General features: G+C 48.1%; 1 protein-coding gene across 2 annotated transcripts in view; it reads right to left on the bottom strand.

Annotated features, from left to right (window-relative positions):
• fkbp6 (FKBP prolyl isomerase 6) overlaps nucleotides 1–21,444 on the bottom strand; it is a 54,454-nt gene extending 33,010 nt beyond the window's left edge. For both annotated transcript variants that reach the window (XM_085965072.1, XM_085965073.1), the window contains exons 1-5: nucleotides 21,329–21,444; nucleotides 14,421–14,561; nucleotides 10,521–10,644; nucleotides 8,482–8,571; nucleotides 4,078–4,280 (exon numbers count right to left, since the gene is read on the bottom strand). In XM_085965072.1, coding sequence (XP_085821198.1) covers nucleotides 4,078–4,280; nucleotides 8,482–8,571; nucleotides 10,521–10,644; nucleotides 14,421–14,456 — 453 coding nt within the window. In that variant the 5' untranslated portion in view covers nucleotides 14,457–14,561; nucleotides 21,329–21,444. The remainder of the gene's footprint in view (nucleotides 1–4,077; nucleotides 4,281–8,481; nucleotides 8,572–10,520; nucleotides 10,645–14,420; nucleotides 14,562–21,328) is intronic.
• Between the last annotated feature and the right edge of the window lie 421 nt (nucleotides 21,445–21,865).

The raw sequence follows: 21,865 nt of genomic DNA, 5'->3' as shown, positions 1-21,865 counted from the left end.
TCTGGGTGTGCCAGTCTAGACTGGGGGGTTCCCCTCGGGATGTGCCAGTCTAGACTGGGGAGTTCCCCTCGGGATGTGCCAGTCTAGACTGGGGGTTCCCTCGGAGTGTGTCAGTCTAGGCTGGGGGTTCCCTCGGGGAGTGTGCCACTCTAGACTGAGGGTTCCCTCGGGGTGTGCCAGTATAGACTGGGGGTTCCCTCGGAGTGTGCCAGTCTAGACTGGGGGCTCCCCTCGGGGTGTGCCAGTCTAGACTGGGGGCTCCCCTCGGGGTGTACCAATCTAGACTGGGGGGGGGGGGGGTTCCCCTCGGGGTGTGCCAGTATAGACTGAGGTTCCCTCAGGGGGGTGTGCCAGTATAGGCTGAGGGTTCCCTTGGAGTGTGTCAGTATAGACTGAGGTTCCCTCGGGGTGTGCCAGTACAGACTGAGGTTCCCTCGGAGTGTGCCAGTCTGGACTGAGGTTCCCCTCGGGGTGTGTCAGTCTAGACTGAGGTCCCCTCGGAGTGTGTCAGTATAGACTGAGGTTCCCCTCGGGGTGTGCCAGCATAGACTGAGGTTCCCCTCGGGGTGTGCCAGTATAGAATGAGGTTCCCCTCGGGGTGTGCCAGTATAGAATGAGGTTCCCCTCGGGGTGTGCCAGTATAGACTGAGGGTTCCCCTCGGGGTGTGCCAGTATAGACTGAGGGTTCCCTCGGAGTGTGCCAGTCTAGACTGGGGGTTCCCTCGGGGTGTGCCAGTCTAGACTGGGGGTTCCCTCGGGGTGTGCCAGTCTAGACTGAGGGTTCCCTCGGGGTGTGCCAGTCTAGACTGAGGGTTCCCTCGGGGTGTGCCAGTATAGACTGAGGGTTCCCTCGGCGTGTGCCAGTATAGACTGAGGGTTCCCTCGGAGTGTGCCAGTCTAGACTGGGGGTTCCCCTCGGGGTGTGCCAGTCTAGACTGGGGGGGGGGGGGTTCCCCTCGTGGTGTGCCAGTCTAGACTGGGGGTTCCCTCGGGGTGTGCCAGTCTAGACTGGGGCCTCCCCTCGGGGTGTGCCAGTCTAGACTGGGGCCTCCCCTCGGGGTGTGCCAGTCTAGACTGGGGGGGGGGGTCCCCCTCGGGGTGTGCCAGTATAGACTGGGGGTTCCCTCGGAGTGTGTCAGTATAGACTGAGGTTCCCTCGGGGTGTGCCAGTACAGACTGAGGTTCCCTCGGAGTGTGCCAGTATAGACTGAGGTTCCCTCGGAGTGTGCCAGTCTGGACTGAGGTTCCCCTCGGGGTGTGTCAGTCTAGACTGAGGTCCCCTCGGGGTGTGCCAGTATAGACTGAGGTTCCCCTCGGGGTGTGCCAGTATAGACTGAGGTTCCCCTCGGGGTGTGCCAGTATAGAATGAGGTTCCCCTCGGGGTGTGCCAGTATAGAATGAGGTTCCCCTCGGGGTGTGCCAGTGTAGACTGGGGGGTTCCCTCGGGGTGTGTCAGTCTAGACTGAGGTTCCCTCGGGGTGTGCCAGTGTAGACTGGGGGGTTCCCTCGGGGTGTGTCAGTCTAGACTGAGGTTCCCTCGGGGTGTGCCAGTCTAGACTGGGGGTTCCCTCGGGGTGTGCCAGTATAGACTGAGGGTTTCCTCGGGGTGTGCCAGTCTAGACTGAGGGTTCCCTCGGGGTGTGCCAGTCTAGACTGAGGGTTCCCTCGGAGTGTGCCAGTCTAGACTGAGGGTTCCCTCGGAGTGTGCCAGTCTAGACTGGGGGTTCCCTCGGGGTGTGCCAGTATAGACTGAGGGTTTCCTCGGGGTGTGCCAGTATAGACTGAGGGTTTCCTCGGGGTGTGCCAGTCTAGACTGAGGGTTCCCTCGGAGTGTGCCAGTCTAGACTGAGGGTTCCCTCGGAGTGTGCCAGTCTAGACTGGGGGTTCCCTCGGGGTGTGCCAGTCTAGACTGGGGGTTCCCTCGGGGTGTGCCAGTCTAGACTGAGGGTTCCCTCGGGGTGTGCCAGTCTAGACTGAGGGTTCCCTCGGGGTGTGCCAGTATAGACTGAGGGTTCCCTCGGAGTGTGCCAGTCTAGACTGGGGGTTCCCCTCGGGGTGTGCCAGTCTAGACTGGCGGGGGGGGTTCCCCTCGTGGTGTGCCAGTCTAGACTGAGGTTCCCTCAGGGGGGTGTGCCAGTATAGGCTGAGGGTTCCCCTCAGGGTGTGTCAGTATAGACGTGGGGGGGGGGCGGGGGGGGTTCCCCTCGGGGTGTGCCAGTATAGACTGAGGGTTCCCCTCGGGGGGTGTCAGTACAGACGGGGGGAGGGGGGGGGGTTCCCCTCAGGGTGTGCCAGTCTAGACGGAGGTTCCCTCGGGGTGGGGGGGGGGGTGTGCCAGTCTAGACTGAGGTTCCCTCGGTGGTGGGGGGGGGGGGGGGTCTGCCAGTATAGACTGAGGTTCCCACTAGAGGGAGAGAGTTATTGCCTATCTACTCTGCCAATTCTCTTCGTTGGTTAAATACTTTAATCTGATCACCCTTAATTGACCCATCTCCAGGGAATATAACCAAAGTTTGCCCCCATCTCCCTCAGCTCGGTGCCTCAAGTACAGCACAGTGCTGTAGTGCTAGGAACACCCACCCGAGCTCCATACCTGCTCAACACGTCACTGTATTTCTGCAATGTGCTCCCAGGAATAGGTTTCACACAATGCTTAAAATTATACTTGCTGTCCGATCTGGTTTGTGTTTTAAATCAGATTGAAGACTGTTATAGTGCTTCAATGATTTCACCCCAATCCTCTCTCTACAATGACACACATTCAATCTGTAACATTCATCAAACCACGAACCGCTGTTCCCGGATTGATGAACCCAGATAGCTCCCAGCTACTCTCGCCCTTACGCCTCCAAACTTCAACCCCATCACCACAGTTCTTTGAAATTTCTTTGTATAAGGGACCATCTGAAGATATGGAGTAACTCCCAGAATCTCCCTGTCCCAACTCGAGAAAAACAGGGTCAGCTACCCAGGGGAAAACAGTACTTTCATTGGAGAACGTGTTGTTCGATTATCATTAATGCACAGCTCATTAACATACAGCAGCAGAAATAACATGTTCATAATTCAACACATAAATGACTAACACAGGAACCCTTAGGGTTCATGGACGACCCCAGTTTTCAAACCCATACTTTAGTATATAACCTGACAGAGCGCAGGGATATATAGTCAGAACAGTGCCATACAAGTCTACAGAACCTATGCTCAGCCTCTACAATGCAATGCGCACTTATTGTTAAAACATCACAAAGATGATACTGGAGAGGGCGCAGAGAAAAAGAACAAGACTGATCTCATGAGTAAAGAAGTGAGCTAGGAGGAAAGATTAGAGAAGTTTGAACAGAACCATGGTTAACTGGGGGCCTCATTGAATTATATCAAATATTAAAATGGTACAGATGAGGTAAATCAAACAACAATTTGTATTTAAACCCAGATTATTACTTTAAGTTAAGCAAGGAAAGGGGGACAAACAAAAGTTGAAAGGGATGGGGAAAAGGGACTAAGTGTATAGATCGTTCAGAAGTCGATGGGCTGAATGGCCTCCTTCTGTGTTGTGAAATCCTATAATTCTAGGAAGACCTGAACAGAAATGAGAGAACAGCAAATTTAAAGAGATCAAGAAAAACTTCTTGGAATTATATACCAACCAAGGTAATAAATACAGAAACATTGGGATTATTTAAAATACAGTGAAATGCCATCACATTGTGGACAGGCTCCAATGGGATGAATGGTCATGTCATCATCGCACTGACCCTGGATTTAAAAGGACAATCATTGGCTGGTCAGGCTTCATGATGTTCGGATTTAGCCACCAATGAGGCAGCAGTTCCAAGAACAGCCCTTCCCAAATTTCCAGGCCCAGCACATTCAAACAGGACAAACCACTGAAGAAGAAATGCAAACACAAACAGGAGAGAATTGCCTGGGCTCTTGGGTGCCACATACAGCCCATGGGCTGCAGTTCAGATACCCCTGACCTAGCGGCCAGGTGCCCATTCTAGTGGCAAGACCCTTACAAATGAAAACAGCTGGAGGGATACCTATTCTGCGACCAGCCGAGGCACCTACCGGTGACAGAATGTAGTATTCATCGGACTCCAAGGTGTCTAGAAAATGCAGAACCTCCAATTCAAACATTACTGTGGCGTTTGCAGGTATCCGCGGGGGACAGCCCATCTGTCCGTACGCGTACTGCGGCTTGAAAAGAAACCGGGAGAACTCGCCCTCTCGCATAGTCAGTATTGCCAGTTCCATACCAAGCAGCGTAATATCTGAAACACAGCAGGACACCAGCACTTAGCAGAACACCTTTCAGACAGAGGGTGGGTCTAGGAGCCGAGCTGCAAGACATTTTCAGCCACATCACGTTCACTAGTCCATATAGATGACAGACAAGTGGGATGGCCCATTGCTACCTCCAAGAGCTTTCTCCTCGTCACACCTTCCCCCACACTACTCACCTATACAGCCCACAGAACTCAGCACTTAATCGCCCGTAACTCGGTTGCGACGGCACATCATCTTTCCAACCCAGCACCTGTTACTACACTTCTAATCGGTCGCCATGACCACCAAACCAGCACCTCAAATCTCAATTTCCGGCACTGCCGGCAGGAGCAGAGATCGGGTGGCAGATCGGTGAAGCTTCTGGCAATCTTCCTCCTGTGGGAAAGAGCTCTGGGGTTTTGTGTGTTCATTAGGGGGAGGGATATTATTGATGGGAAGTGGAACACTATCCATTTCAGGAACCAGAATCAAACACTCCCAAGTCAGATACAGAGTAAAGTTCCATTTATACTGCCTTATCAAACACTCCCAGGTGAGGTACAACATGGGTCAGATACAGGGTAAAGTTCCATTTATACTGCCTTATCAAACACTCCCAGGTCAGGTACAGCATGGGTCAGATACAGGGTAAAGTTCCATTTATACTGCCTTATCAAACACTCCCAGGTGAGGTACAGCATGGGTCAGATACAGGGTAAAGTTCCATTTATACTGCCTTATCAAACACTCCCAGGTCAGGTACAGCATGGGTCAGATACAGGGTAAAGTTCATTTATACTAACCAATTAAACACTCCCAGGACAGGTACAGCATGGGTCAGATACAGGGTAAAGTTCATTTATACTGCCTTATCAAACACTCCCAGGTCAGGTACAGCATGGGTCAGACAGGGTAAAGTTCCATTTATACTAACCAATTAAACACTTCCAGGTTAGATACAGAGTAAAGCTCCCTCAATACAGCCCTATCAAACATGCCCAGGTCATGTACAGCAGAGTACTATAACCAGGTGACCTTTCTCAAGAGAGCTGCCAATTTAGTGCCAAGTTGGGGAGTAGACTATGTAACCTCATTTCACACAATGACCAGCAGGGGACATTTTCATTTCACCAGTCCAGCCCAGTGACTAACCCCCTGCACTACTGGCCCTTAGGATAAAGAAGTTCTTTCATTTCTGGAGCATCATTAGGCAATGGATAGCCGAGCTTGTCTCGTCACCCCAGACACCTTCTCCAATCCTTTCTCTCAGGAACCTGCAGTATCAGACACACAAAACACTCCTTGTTGACAGCAGCATCAGTTCTGCGCTCAAATGTATGAAACCCCAACAGGAAGTGCTGAAATACTCAGGTTCCGTGTCTAGATGGCGCTGGTGCACCATGGATCAAGCAGGAGTGAAGAGTCAGTGACAAACAGCCACAAAATGTCAGGCTTTTCAACGCAAGCACAAGCTCACTACCTATTAGAGGTGGTGTGGTACAGTCATTTTGTGAGGGTGTGGAGAAGCTACATTTATGCAGTTATAAGTAGTGGCAGAGGGTCCAAGTTCAGACCAATGCTCCTCACAGCGAGACGTCCCACATTACACTCCGAGCCGGTTTTTTATTACTCTCTGCCAAGGTGGGCGAGAGCCCGGAATGTGTCCTTGCTCAGAACTCGGCAGAGCAGAGTCCAGCTGCCGCTTTGATTGTAGTGTTAGCGAAGAGCACATGGGACCATCTAACAGGCCTTTATAAAATCTCACTTCACACTAGTTACGATTACAGTGCAGCAAAATGGAGCCAGCTTCCTGGAACTGTTCTCTCAGATTAACTCAAGTAACACATGCAGATTTTACACTAGTGAGACACAAGCCGTTCCGATCACTGCCAGAATGCACTATTTGTTGGGTGCGCGAGTCAGACACCTCAGTCTTTAAACCCTGGTAGAGAGAAAGCGGTGAATTATAGACCGGTAATCCTGACATCGGTAGTGGGGAAAATGCTAGAGTCCATTATAAAAGATGTAATAGCAGAGCACTTGGAAAACAGTGACAGGATCGGACAAAGTCAACATGGATTTACAAAAGGTAAATCGTGCTTGACTAATCTACTGGAATTTTTTGAGGACGTAACTGGTAGAATAGATAAGGGAGAACCAGTGGATGTGGTGTATTTGGACTTTCAAAAGGCTTTCGATAAGGTCCCGCATAAGAGATTAGCGTGTAAAGTTAAGGCACATGGGATTGGGGGCAAGGTACTGACTTGGATAAAGAACTGGTTGGCAGACAGGAAGCAGAGTTGGAATAAACTGGTCTTTTTCCGAGTGGCAGGCAATGACTAGTGGGGTACCACAGGGATCGGTGCTAGGACCCCAGCTATTCACAATACATATTAATGATCTAGATGAGGGAACTAGATGTAATATCTCCAAGTTTGCAGACAACACAAAGCTGGGTGGGCGTGTGTGCTGTGAGGAGGATGCCGAGAAACTCCAGTATGATTTGGACAGGTTGGGTGATTATACTGCATCTGCCATGCATCTGCCTAATGTGGATAAATGCGAGGTTATCCACTTTGGTGGCAAAAACAGGAAGGCATATTATTATCTGAACGGCAATAGGTTGGGAGAAGGGGAAGTGCAACGAGACCTGGGTGCCCTTGTGCACCAGTCACTGAAGGTAAGCATGCAGGTGCAGCAGGCGGTTAAAGAAGGCAAATTGTATGTTGGCCTTCATAGCGAGAGGATTCGAGTACAGGAGCAAGGATGTCTTGCTGCAGTTGTACAGGGCCTTGGTGAGACCACACCTTAAGTATTGTGTGCCGTTTTGGTCGCCTTATCTGAGGAAGGATGTTCTTGCCATGGCGGGAGTGCAGCGAAGATTCACCAGACTGATACCTGGGATGGCAGGAATGACATATGAGGAGAAATTGGGTCGACTGGGCTTATATTCGCTGGAGTTTAGAAGAATGAGAGAGGATCTTGTTGAAACTTATAAAATTCTAACAGGACTAGACAGACTAGATGCAGGAAGGATGTTCCTGATGGCGGGGGAGTCCAAAACCAGGGGTCACAGTCTAAAGATAAGGGGTAAGCCATTTAGGACAGAAATGAGGAGGAATTTCTTCACCCAGAGAGTGGTGAACCTGTGGAATTCTCTACCACAAAAGGCAGTTGAGGCCAATTCATTAAATATATTCAAGAAGGAGTTAGATATATTTCTTAAGGCTAAAGGGATCAAGGGATATGGGGAGAAAGCAGGGACAGGGTACTGAATTTGGATGATCAGCCATGATCTCATTAAATGGCGGAACAGGCTCGAGGGACCGAATGGCCTACTCCTGCTCCTATCTTCTATGTTTCTATGTCACTAGCCTTTGGTCCAAGACAACAGTCAGCAGCATCTTTACTCAAAGTTCACTTACAGGAATATTCTAACACCCTACGCCGCTGACCACTGCGCCCGAGACATCCCACACGGTGATGGGACGCCGGGCTGAGACACCCCACATGGTGATGGGTCACGGACCTGAGATACCCCACATGGTGATGGGACGTGGGGCTGCGATACCCCACATGGTGATGGGATGTGGGGCTGTGATACCCCACATGGTGATGGGATGTGGGGCTGTGATACCCCACATGGTGATGGGATGTGGGGCTGTGATACCCCACATGGTGATGGGTCACAGGCCTGAGATACCCAACATGGTGATGGGATGTGGGGCTGCGATACCCCACATGGTGATGGGTCGCGGGCCTGAGATACCCCACATGGCAATGGGACATGGGGCTGCGCCCGAGACACTCCACACAGTGATGGGACGCGCGTCTGTTCCCGAGACACCCCACATAGTTTTAATAGGGCCCTTTCACTTGCTCTATGGCAGCTGGGATAACCCCGCCTCCTGTTGCCTGCTCTCACTGGGCAGCAAGAGGAGGAGATGGTGCGACATTGAAACCCCCTCAGGCAAGTCATAAATGGAGGTGCAGTGGCAGGTGGGGCAGCAAGTCTGTCGGGAGTCGCTGGTGAAGTGGGACTAGGGCAGCAAGTGTCCCTCTTCGGGCAGCACTAGGACTAAAGCCTCAGAGGAAAGAAGTGCAGTGAGCCAACATGTGTAATGCTGCATCTAGCCACTCCCAGTGGGCTCAGCAAGGCTCCTCAATCCACATGCTTACACAGCGACCAGAGCAGTCCATACTCACCCTGGCCGAGTTTCATGAACCTTGGCACATTCCTCTGCACGTTGGAGTCAAAGGGTTTGTCTGTATATTCGCTATAGGCACTGTAATGAACTGCAAGAAAGGAACACAGAAAAATAAAGTGTAACTACAAATCTGACTTCAGCACTGAGCCCGAGCAGGATTCAAAGCGTTTAGCCACACGTCAACCGGCTATTCGAATCACAGTGGGCATCACAAGCAAGCCCAATCTTGCTATCTATTAGGTCCACACAGGTACACTACATATTGATCCAGAGCAGAAACCCTAGCAAGTAGCTCCCTCCTTCACCCAGAGGCACCGAGGGCAACTACAGAGCCCAGCTATTGCAGCATTTCCTGGGATCGAAGCTTGGACTTTAGTCTGCGCAGCCGAACATAAACAAGATGGATCACTGCCGTGTGTTAAACCTGATCTACAACGAGGTGAACTCGTGCAGGTCCACATGGCTCATGAGAAATCCCCCCAGCATTAAGTCACCGCCCCTCCGAAGCCGCAGACATGCACGGCACGAATTTAGCTGAAGGCTGATACAAGGGAGGCCATTTGACCCATCCCGCTCATCCCACCACAGACACCTGTAATCCACCATCTCAGCATCCAGCTGCCTCCGGCAGAATCCCAGAGATTGTGGCCTAGAAATTCAGTTTGGGGCGCCCAGCTCGCCTGGGCGCCGGAATTACCGCTGCGCGCGGAGCCACTTGCGCCAGCGGGATATTCAGTTTCAGCGCCCCAAGTGGAAGCCGGCCGCTAAACAAGGGTTTCGGCGCCCCGCTTGGGGCGCTGAAACTGAATATCGGCGTGTAAAGTGCCGCAGTGCCACCCGCTGCGGCACGGCAGCCTGCGGTACTGCAGGCCTTCCTCTCACTCTTAAGGGGGAGGTGCCTGCAACAGCGCGATCCCCGCTCGCGAGTGCCGGCAAATGAGCCCGGCACCAAGGAGAAGTGCCGGGCTCTCTGGAAACAGCCGGCAATGCCGCGGGGGGGGGGGGGGGGGGGGGGGGGTGGCTGTAGGAGGCCGGGGACGGAGGTGCGGGCAGGCGGCCACCGAAAAAGCGGCCGGCCGCACCTCCACCTTAACTCGCCCCACTACCGGCACAGGTAGGCCCCGTGTACCGGTCGCTGTTTGCGGCTGGCGCGGGGGAGGCGGCAGCGACCAAATATGGCCAGCGGGGCGATAGCGGGGCGCTGCGCACACCGATGACGTCATCGGTGGTGGCGCAGCGCTACTGGCTAACGCCGCCATTAGCGCCCCGCTAAATATCGCGGTAGGTTTGCACAGTGGCGCAAAAGCCCTCTTTGGGCGCAAACTGGTGGCGCAGGCCACTGAATTTCTAGCCCTGTGTGTCTCTATTACCAGGGAGCTGCTACTTCAGACAGTCCCTTTACTGTCTAGACTGGTGCAATAGGGTCAACCTGACCTCTTCCTTTTGAAGCTATCTCCAGGTCGCCCCACGCTGTTCAGTTACTGTTTCAAACCGGTGAGCATTTGGGTAGGTCAGAGGTGGCAGGAGGGGGTGACAGCCAAAAACATAAAAGGGGAGCCCATCCACCAAATATTAAACTCTCATGTTACAGCCCCCATACTTAGACATTTACAGAGGGGAAATAAAGGAAACAAAAGAGTGCACCTGTGTAAGGAACGGGAGAGCCTTGCAGTGAGGATAGGGTTTACCCAACATATTTGTACTTCAAATGATAAAGATCCCCCTATCCAAATTTCTGCCCCTGGTTAGTGGTTCCCTGCAACATTCCTCGTCAGAGATTGGCTCATTCTGGGCCAATACCCCTCAGCCGCCAACTCCCTCTGGCTGACTGACTGACCGACCTCACGGTTCCTCTGGGAATTGGAGACTAACTTCAGAATTCATCGATTAAATGGATTAAAAGGCAAATACTTAAGTGTTTCAGACTTTGCCCTGGGAAACTCCCCACGTGCTGGAGACCCTCCGGTATGGGGCATCCTTGACCGCCCCCCTTCTTGAAACTGGCATCTGCTCAGGATACCTGTTGGTTGACCGTACCAGACACTGACGCAGTAGATGGGATAACACTGCCCGAGCCAGGCCTGAGAACCTCCTTTAATACACCGCCATCTCCAGTCACATCTTGCATTCTCTGGGACATGTAGTAGAAGGGACTCTGAAACTAAAATACATTAAATATCACTTAAAAGTGCCATGTACCTGCAATATTCAGAGTCAGGCTTACAGTCAGCATTTACAGCAAAACAAGAGTGGAAAACACATCTCAACTCTCCTGTAATGAACCACTCCTCCATTACCCCCAGTCATCGCCAGGCTTTTCTGAAGGTGCCGACTCACGCTGGCATAATGGTTACCCCGTGGTACAGTACCACACCAGCCATGTTTCATGTGCAAGTGTGGGCTGGCTATTGATCCATGGAGGCATCACAGCCCAGACCAAGCTAGTTCTCACCCCAATATCCACACACATGCACCCACTTAACAGGGGTCACTGGATGATTCAGGATCCTACTAGTGCCCTAGAGCGATTGGTTAGCTGAGCAGAGACCGGGAATGGTCCAGCACCACACCATGTGGTGCAGTTACCCACTGCAGAGCCTCAAACACTGCACAAAGAAGAAAATCATCACCATTTCAAGCCCCCTTCAAAGCTCAATCTTGAAAGCAGGCTGCAGTGATCTTACAGGCACTGGTCCGAGAAGGGGGTTGGGAACCTGAGCAGGGAGGCAGAGGAAAGGAAAACAAGGATAAAAGCAAAAGATAGGAAGGAGAAAAACAAAAGTGGCAGTCAGAGAAATCAACGGTTTAAATCAAACGTGGCCACAGTAAATAATAATTCTAATAGGTCTAAGAGCGTTAAAAAAACAAGCCTGAAGGCTTAGTGTCTTAACGCGAGGAGCATTTGTAATAAGGTGGTTGAATTGGCTGCGCAAATAGAGGTAAACGAATATGATTCGGTTGGGATTACGGAAACGTGGCTCAAGGACGGCCAAGACTGGGAACTCAACATCCAGGGGTATTCGATATTCAGGAAAGGTAGGCAAAAAGGAAAGGGAGGAGGGGTAGCATTACTGGTTAAAGAAGGGATTAACACAATTGTAATGAAGGATATTAGCTCTGATGATGTGGAATCTGTATGGGTAGAATTGAGAAATACTAAAAGGGGAAAAAAAACGTTAGTGGGAGTGGTATATAGACCTCCAAACAGTAAGACGGAGGTTGGGGATGGCATTAAAAGGGAAATTAAAGAAGCGTGCAATAAGGGCACAGCAGTCATCATGGGTGACTTTAATCTACATATAGATTGGGCTAACCAAATAAGTAACAATATTGTGGAGGAGGAATTCCTGGAGTGTTTACGGGATGGTTTCCTGGACCAATATGTCGAGGAACCAACCAGAGATCAGGCCATCTTAGACTGGGTATTATGTAACGAGAAAGGATTAATTAGCAATCTTGTTGTACGAGGCCCCTTGGGTCGGAGCGATCATAATATGATCGAATTCTTCATTAAGATGGAGAATGAAGTAGTTGACTCAGAGACAAGGGTCCTCAATTTAAATAAAGGAAACTACGATGGTATGAGGCGCGAGTTGGGTAGGATGGATTGGAGAACGTTACTCAAAGGGTTGACGGTGGATAGGCAATGGCAAACATTTAAAGACCGAATGGATGAACTACAGAATTTGTTCATCCCCGTTTGGCATAAAAATAAAACAAAAAAGGTGACTCAACCGTGGCTAACAAGGGAAATTAGGGATAGCATAAGATCCAAGGAGACGACATACAAATTGGCCAGAAAAAGCAATAATCCTGAGGATTGGGAGCAGTTTAGGATTCAACAAAGGAGGACAAAGGGATTAATTAAGAAAGGGAAAATAGAATATGAGAGTAAGCTTTCAGGGAACATAAAAACTGACTGTAAAAGCTTTTATAGATATGTGAAGAGGAAAAGATTGGTGAAGTCAAGCGTAGGTCCCTTACAGTCAGAATCGGGGGAATTTATAATGGGGAACAAAGAAATGGCAGACCAACTAAATACATATTTTGGTTCTGTCTTCACAAAGGAGGACACAAATAACCTCCCAGAAATACCGCGGAACATAGGGTCTGATGAAAGGGTGGAACTGAAAGATATCAGTATTTGTAGGGAAATGGTGTTAGGAAAATTGATGGGACTGAAGGCCGATAAATCCCCAGGGCCTGATAATCTACATCCCAGGGTACTTAAGGAAGTGGCCCTAGAAATAGTAGATGCATTGCTGGTCATCTTCCAGAACTCGATAGACTCTGGAACAGTACCCATGGATTGGAGGGTAGCTAATGTTACCCCACTATTCAAAAAAGGTGGCAGAGAAAAAGCAGGGAATTATAGACCGGTAAGCCTGACATCGGTAGTGGGGAAAATGCTAGAGTCCATTATAAAAGATGTAATAGCAGAGCACTTGGAAAGCAGTGACAGGATCGGACAAAGTCAACATGGATTTACAAAAGGTAAATCATGCTTGACTAATCTACTGGAATTTTTTGAGGATGTAACTGGTAAAATAGATAAGGGAGAACCAGTGGATGTGGTGTATTTGGACTTTCAGAAGGCTTTCGATAAGGTCCCGCATAAGAGGTTAGCGTGCAAAATTAAGGCACATGGGATTGGGGGCAAGGTATTGACTTGGAGAGAGAACTGGTTAGCGGACAGAACGCAAAGAGTTGGAATAAACGGGTCGTTTTCCGAGTGGCAGGCTTTGACTAGTGTGGTACCGCAAGGATCGGTCCTAGGACCCCAGCTGTTCACAATATATATTAATGATCTGGACGAGGGAATTGGATGCAATATCTCCAAATTTGCAGATGACACAAAGCTGGGTGGGAGGGTATGCTGTGAGGAGGATGTCATGAAACTCCAGTACGATTTGGACAGGTTGGGTGATTGGGCAGAAACATGGCAAATGCACTATAATGTGGATAAATGTGAGGTTATCCACTTTGGTGGCAAAAACAGGAAGGCAGATTATTATTTGAATGGCAATAGATTGGGAGAAGAGGAAGTGCAAAGAGGTGTTCTTGTGCACCAGTCGCTGAAGGTAAGCATGCAGGTGCAGCAGGCGGTTAAGAAGGCAAATGGTATGTTGGCCTTCTTAGCAAGAGGGTTCGAGTACAAGAACAAGGATGTCTTGCTGCAGTTGTACAGGGCCTTGGTGAGACCGCACCTTGAGTATTGTGTGCAGTTTTGGTCACCTTACCTGAGGAAGGACTTTCTTGCCATGGAGGGAGTGCAGCGAAGATTCACCAGGCTGATACCTGGGATGGCAGGAATGACGTATGAGGAGAGATTGTGTCGATTGGGCTTATACTCACTGGAGTTTAGAAGATTGAGAGGGGATCTCAACGAAACCTATAAAATTCTGTCAGGTCTGAACAGACTAGATGCAGAAATGATTTTTCATGGCCGGGGAGTCCAGAACCAGGGGTCATAGTCTAAGGATAAGGGGTAAGCCATTTAGGACTGAAATGAGGAGGAATTTCTTCACCCAGAGAGTGGTGAACCTGTGGAATTCTCTGCCACAGACGGCGGTGCAGGCCAGTTCATTAAATATATTCAAGAAAGAGTTGGATATATTTCTTGAGGCTAAAGGGATCAAGGGATATGGGGAGAAGGCAGGGACAGGGTGCTGAATTTGGATGATCAGCCATGATCTCATTGAATGGCGGAGCAGGCTCGAAGGGCCGAATGGCCTACTCCTGCTCCTATGTTTCTATGTTTCTATCAGCAGCTGTTTACAGCAACACGGCACCAGCAGACCAAAGTTATACTGCTGACTTCACAGTACACCCTGGCCAGGGACCAAATGCCAGCTACAGTTACAAGTTAAGTAGCTGACTGGCTAGCCAGATCGCTTGAAACAATAAAATTATGAAAATGACATTTTCAAGAGTTACCAGGTGGCCCGCTGGACCCGGAGGTGGTCCGTTCATTCCGAGGACCCAGACGGAATGATGCAGGTCGTTCTCCGTCTGCTGTAACAGTCCTATCTGGAAAGGGTTTGGGCACTCAGTATGGAGCTTCTAGTGGATGAAAGTCTGCAGGAAAAATGGTCCAGAATTTGAACATTAGTTGGCAGTCTTACATTTGGCATGTATATGTTGGAGTTCATATATGAATCTAAATTCACTTCTGCTTGACCCCAGTCCTCCTGGATCTATGGGAATGGTATCTCTGGAGTGCGACCAGTCAGCGTAGAGTAAGGTAAACGCTGGTTGATTTCACTCTGGGATTTGAAATGAGGAGATCAGAGACAAGATTTAGTGTTTTAAACTCTCATTTAATTTCCTATGAAAGGGAAAATGTCCAAGTTGAGAAAACACAAGAATGTTTAGGAACAGAAAATGGCCATTAGGTCCAACAAGCCTGCCCAGCATTCCTAAATCCATCCCTCCCAACCACTGCCCTTCGCACCACATCCCTCAATCCCTTCTCTCTCCACATCCCTCAATCCCGTCTCTCTCCACATCCCTCAATCCCTTCTCTCTCCACAAACACATCCGGCTGACTCAACCCCATTTATTCAGTGTGAGCTTCCTGGTAACTCATTCCATAACTAGATTATCTTTTGGTTGCACCCGATTTTATTTCTTACTTTTAATTTCTAACTTACATTCTCTGATATGCCAACCCTTCGCCACAGTGAACAGAATCAACTGTGGCGACTCCCTTTATAATCCTGAAAACTTCAATCGGATCTAGTCAAGGTCCAATCTTCAGATCAGGACAATGCAATCTGTATGTGGTCACAGCCGGGGACGTGGGCTCACTGCATGACCTTCGTGGCCCATATGATTTTGTACATCTCTAATCTCCCCGCTTGGAAAATCTTCACTTTAACCCCATTCAGTATTTCGCCATATTTATTTATTTATTTATTTATTATTATTTTTTTTATTTCTTTCAATTAACATTTGGCACCAAACTAATTAAAAATACCTGGAGCACGTTGTTATCCTTGCTCCAGCCTGGATCGCAGGTACGTGGTATCAGCATCTATCAAACTGCTACTAGGCATTCCTTAAAGCACCAAGCCCGAATCTCTGATCCGTGAAATATTTGATTATAGGGAAACCAGAAATATACAAACCTGAAGTAATAAACTGCCTGAGTTTGAATACCTGATGGACAGGAAAACTAACTCATATCCTTTTAAAATCAAATTCCCATCTATTCTAACAAAAACTCAGTACCTCAAAGCCTGCCATTTTGATAGCATTACCTCTTCTCTTAATCCCTGATGTAATTTCGGCCTGCAGTTTCTTTCCATTTATGAATCCCGATCTCACTCTTGCTCCAACATATCCATGTGCAAAACAGTGGAGATAGTAATATACTGCATTTAAATGCATTTCAATATCAAAATCTAATCTGGCCCAGGGTCTGTTGATATAGATTCCTACATTACTGATGCTTAGTGGTTCATTTCTTACTGAAAGCGACCTTTTAATGTTTTACTTTAGGGCATTTTTGTAGCGGTAATCTTCATCTAAAAGCTAAATTACAAAGCACTTTCTGACCAGTCAGGTAATGACACTGGATGTGTTCTTCATCTTATTGCTTTTTGTGCATTAAACTTTCATTGGAAAGTAAATGAATATGAGAGGTTATTGGCCAAACCTCTTCCCAAGGGGGCACAGCGAGCTTTTAAGAGATGACTTCAGTTTGCCAGAGGTAACCTGTTACTGGTCTGGCTCTCTGGATGGAATTTCTTCTCTGAGTCATGAATATTTGGAATTTTTTATCCCAGAGAGCTGTGGAAGCTGAGTCATTGAATATATTCAAGGCGGAGATAGACAGGTTTTTGAGCAACAGGGGAGTCAAGGGTTATGGGGAACGGGCAGGAAAGTGGAGTCGAGGCCAAAATCGGATCAGCCATGATCTCATTAAATGGCGGACCAGGCTCGAGGGGCCGAATGGCCACTCCTGCTCCTATTTATGTTCTTATGAGCCCATCGCAAATTCACCCGCAGCCCTGTTGTTAGTGTGTTTCTGTACCTCCATGGCCAGACTGGCCGGCTGTAATTCAGTGCTGTTTCCCCTCCTGTTCTTGCTGTCCAATGCAAGCAGTATAATGCTATTAGGAGGTGGAGCGTCCCAATAACCACAGCGGAGGTGAAAGGCTGGAATGTGGGCATACGCAGCAACTGTCGAGGGTGGCAAAGTGTAAGCTCGCCATGTGTGGAATCTTGAGCCCAGACCCACCTCCCTTCACGGAGGTGCAGCATTCCTGACTGTGCTTCTTTGAGCAAGAGGGTGCTGGGGATTCTGGCCAATCGAAGGGCCTGGACTAGGAGATCCATCACCGAATCTTAGTTTTAAGAGTTGCTCAAGGCGCCTGGTTGTCTTCGGCAGGGAGAAAGGCCAACAGGAAGGGAGGAGTTCCTTCACTGCAACTGGGTCAGCCAAGGAGTGCTAATATAGGCGAGTATATAATCATTGCCACTGCTGTAGCTATGCAGCACTATTCACCAGCAGTATCCAGAAACAGCGATGATCAGCAACTGAAGCAGGATGGAGAGGTTTCTGGCCCAGAGAATGAACAGATATTCGGGTAGAATTTCCACTTGTCCCATGTGTAATGAAACAGTAAACCTAGGAAAGCGAGAACTTCACGATGGCTATCGCAGGGAGGATTCTGTGGCTGGTGACGTGGCCTTACAGGTTAAGGTTGTCGATGAATTTTGACAGGCGGATGTCAGAGCTGCTTCCCTGCTCAGTCCAGTTTTGGATTCAGGAAAGGCAGGAACCCCAAAAGGGTTTCATACTGTTCAGTGTGTCAACAAGGGTAAGAGAGCAGTACATCTGCTGCCGACTGTACACCATCAATGTAAAAGGAGTGGACTACACACCTTGAATAACGACTGATACTTGACTTTTCACAAGTCCTCAGAGCTGCTCTTTAGCATCGCAAAACGTGGAACTCTATCCTAACCGCTCTTCAATTGGCCAATAGGAACAGATTCAATAGTACCTTTCAAAAGGGGATTGGATAAATACTTGAAGGAGAAAAAATTGCAGGGATATGGGGAAAGAGCAGGGAAGTAGAACTAATTGAATTGCTTTTCAAAAGAGCCAGCACAGACTCAATGGCCCAAATGGCCTCCTTCTGTGCTGTACTAGTCTATGATTGCACACTACCAAAGAAAAGCTGGGAGGACTGGCTGATCTAGATCATGGGTCATCGGAGTGCCAATCTCCTGGCACCCTGGCGATAGCAAACAGCTTAAGGGAGAGTTACTCACTGGCTACTCTTGCATAACTCCCAGCAAACTGTTTCAGAGCAGCACTGCAGGAGATGTCAAGGGACTGGCGATAACATTTAACAATACCAGCAACTCAACTGAGCAATAATAAAGACTGCGGCCATGAGCTTCGTCCCATTCATTTTCAATGGCACTCAATTTCTGTTCAAAAAAGGTGGCGCTTCAAAACAGCTTAGTTATTCAGTGCCATTCCTCACCAGTAATCCACTGAGACCTTGTGTCCCAGAGCCCAGCCTCATCCACTGAGACCTTGTGTCCCAGAGCCCAGCCTCATTGATCACCCATTCATGACTCGGAGTCACAGAACCCAAGTTTCTGAATGTATTAATAGCCTGTTCCCAAAAGGTGAGACGGAGGAGATATGTCAGTTAAGGAGGTTGCAGTGCAATCAGTTCTCACCCAGACGTTTGATCAATACATGCAGATACAACACCAGACAAAAGGAGTTTAATCTCTTCTTCCACTATAATTGTCTCTGCTCTCCTGGTCTATTGCGCTAAAGGTTGCAGTCACGCTCTGGCATCCCAGCCAACTGGCCATTCTGTGTGTGTCACCCTAGACAGCAACAGTCAATGAACTATGATAAGAAGCAACTTGTCCTTCCTAACCCAGGGGCACCACAACTACTGCTATCTCAGCACAGACTAGGGATTGAACCAGAGTCTGTGTGGCTCAGTACCACACTGTGTGTGCCATAATCTAGCGAAACAGCACGGAATCAGATGTTAAACTTTGCAAAAAGGGGTTTCACCATCAGCATCATTTTGCAAGCCAGCTCCCAACATTATGTTCGCCAGTTCGGTTCTATTTATACTTGAACAATGAGTGCTAGTGATCTTAGGACACTGGCTAAAATAGGTACCAAGGTTGATGGTGCCGAGGAATTAAATCATCAGCATGGCTAATTCGCACAAACGGGAGTAGAAATCTGGAACTCGCCCCTAAAAGGTTGTGGACGTTGGGATAATTAGAGCTTTCAAGACAGAGATTAATAGATTTTTGTTAGGTAAAGGTATCAAGGGATATGGATCAAAGGCAGGTAAATGTTATGACAGTATTTCTCTTGTCTCAGCCTCGAAGGGACCAACTCTTACTTTTCTACTCTCGTCCTTTTTACACACTTGCAGAAGCTCTTACAATCTGTTTTTATATTTCTTGCTAGTTTACTCTCATTCTATTTTCTCCCTTATTAATTTTTTGGTCATCCTTTGCTGGTTTCTAAAGCTCTTCCAATCCTCAGGCTTACTACTAATCTTCACAACATTATAAGCCTCTTCTTTTAATCTAATACTATCCTCACCTTCTTCAGCTAGCCACGGATGGATCACTTTTCCCGTGGAGTTTTTATTTCTCAATGGATTCAGAAACACCAAAGACCAGGAGCTGGATATGTAACTTAAAAAGGGCCAATTTCGATAAACCGAAGAAACTCAAGCAAACTGATTGGGAAACAGAACACCTTGAAAAAGGCATTATGTACGTATGCAGGATACATACAGTATATATTTAAAACCAGCAGCTCAGTCCAAACAGGCATGGCCCTAAATGAATCACGAAATCAGAAGTGAAATAAAGAAAATGACCTCTACGAACTCTGCTGGGAGAAGGAGAATGGGCTTCACCAAGATGAATACTAAAACATCTGTACAATAACAACTTACTAAACAGCAGTCAACATAGATCCAGAGGGAGCAACGTCCTTGAACCGACATCCCAAGTGGACTCTGATGAGCTCCATGATGCATCATATAGACTTCTAGAAGGCATTTGACAAAAAACTATTAATTAAGCTCAATGGGTAGGGAGAAAAAATTGGCTGAAAGGTGGAAAGCAACTGGAGAAGTTGTCGGGTGGGGGATGGGCGTGCACCGAATGGGATGCCCCAGGATTGGTGTTGGGACCACTTCTTCCTAAGTTATTTAAGTGACTTGGACTCAAATTCAATGCAATCCGATCAAATTCGTCGATAATTCTAAACTAGGAGGGCCGTGGAATTGGAGAATGCAACACAGAAATTACAGAATGAGTTGGACAAAAGCTGTACGTAGGCAGAGCAGATGAAATTTAATGGAGACATATGTAAAGTACTGCCCAAAGGAATGAAAAATGGGCAACATGTATTTCATGAAAGTTGCTGAAATAGCGGAGGTCGAAGTTAAAAGCGATCGAAGAGTCACAGTAAACTCAATGCTCAACATGCCCAACCAGTGGAGAGCACCAATCAACAACTCAGCAGAATGGTGCAATATCCAAAATAGTAGAATACAAATCAGAGGAAGTTACAAGGAAATTGTATAGTGCTATCGTCATACCGCACCTCGAGTACTGCACCCAGTACTGCTCAGCTAAACACAAGGGCTAAAGATACATTATCGGGTGATGTAGGAGCAACATTTTCACTGGGCTAGAGATACATCATCAGGTGAAGCGAGGAACCGCCTTCACTGGGCTAGAGATACATCATCAGGTGAAGCGAGGAACCGCCTTCACTGGGCTAGAGATACATCATCAGGTGAAGCGAGGAAGATCTTCACTGGCTAAAGATACATCATCAGGTGAAGCGAGGAAGATCTTCACTGGCTAAAGATACATCATCAGGTGAAGCGAGGAAGATCTTCACTGGCTAGAGATACATCATCAGGTGAAGCAAGGAACGCCTTCACTGGGCTAAAGATACATCATCAGGTGAAGCGAGGAAGATCTTCACTGGCTAGAGATACATCATCAGGTGAAGCAAGGAACGCCTTCACTGGGCTAAAGATACATCATCAGGTGAAGCGAGGAAGATCTTCACTGGCTAGAGATACATCATCAGGTGAAGCAAGGAACGCCTTCACTGGGCTAGAGATACATCATCAGGTGAAGCGAGGAAGATCTTCACTGGCTAGAGATACATCATCAGGTGAAGCGAGGAAGATCTTCACTGGCTAAAGATACATCATCAGGTGAAGCGAGGAAGATCTTCACTGGGCTAGAGATCTATTATCAGGTGAAGCAAGGAAGATCTTCACTGGGCTAGAGATACATCATCAGGTGAAGCGAGGAAGATCTTCACTGGCTAAAGATACATCATCAGGTGAAGCAAGGAAGATCTTCACTGGCTAAAGATACATCATCAGGTGAAGTGAGGAAGATCTTCACTGGGCTAGAGATACATCATCAGGTGAAGCGAGGAAGATCTTCACTGGCTAGAGATACATCAGGTGATGAAGAGGGAGATCGTCACTGAGCTCATTACAACTCTTTCCTGCTTTGTATTTGACCTGTGCATGGCCCGAGATATCTATAGTCTACTCTATTGCTAGCCACAGCACTAATGTTCACTTTCCTAACACAGTCATCCCGCACCTTGATAAGCACTATACACACACACACGCGCACACTCTTACCGGTATGTATTTGATTTCATTGCAGCCAAGATTTTCCAATGGCTTTTGAAACTATTAGAATCCAAGTTGCTTCCGTGTCAACAGACAGCAAATGATATGAGCGCAGTATTTAGAAGAGCACTATACCAACCACGAAGACATACAGCTTACCTCTGCTCTGACTTGCAACAGCCAATCACTCTTCATGAAGCAGACAATGGCAGGACTCTGCAGTGGGGAGCTCCTCGGGGAATTCTTCCAAAAATGACCTTTTCCAAAAACCTGCATTTGCATTTCAATCAATATAGGAGATTAGCTGGAACCCTCTCATTGAAGCGCAATAAAGAAGCTTCTATATTGACAATACCCCCTAATTAAGTGATGTTACTTGGCATCATTTGCTGGTGCTGAATAATGAACAACAGATCAGGATTTATTTCCTGTAGGATTACGATATTCTTTCTCATCAACCAAGGAAATTTCATTAGCTGCAATCTCCTTTTTAAATGCACCAAGAATAGTACATTAGCAACTATCTCTTCTAACTAAGTGACGTTAGTCCAGCAAGTGGGGAATGGAATCATTTCAATCTTCACAGATAGTACTGCTGGGGACTGTTTGGCGCTGCATTAGTTAATGTGATCACCCCCAAGTCCGACCCAGACAGCAGCTGGGCCGCAACTGGATTCTGGTGCAAACCCCCCCAGA

Source organism: Somniosus microcephalus, chromosome 22 (genome assembly GCF_052327205.1).
Source record: "Somniosus microcephalus isolate GS21.2 chromosome 22, FLI_Smic_1.0, whole genome shotgun sequence".
In the NCBI taxonomy this organism is placed as follows: domain Eukaryota; kingdom Metazoa; phylum Chordata; class Chondrichthyes; order Squaliformes; family Somniosidae; genus Somniosus; species Somniosus microcephalus.
This window is presented reverse-complemented; position numbering and strand designations above follow the sequence as displayed.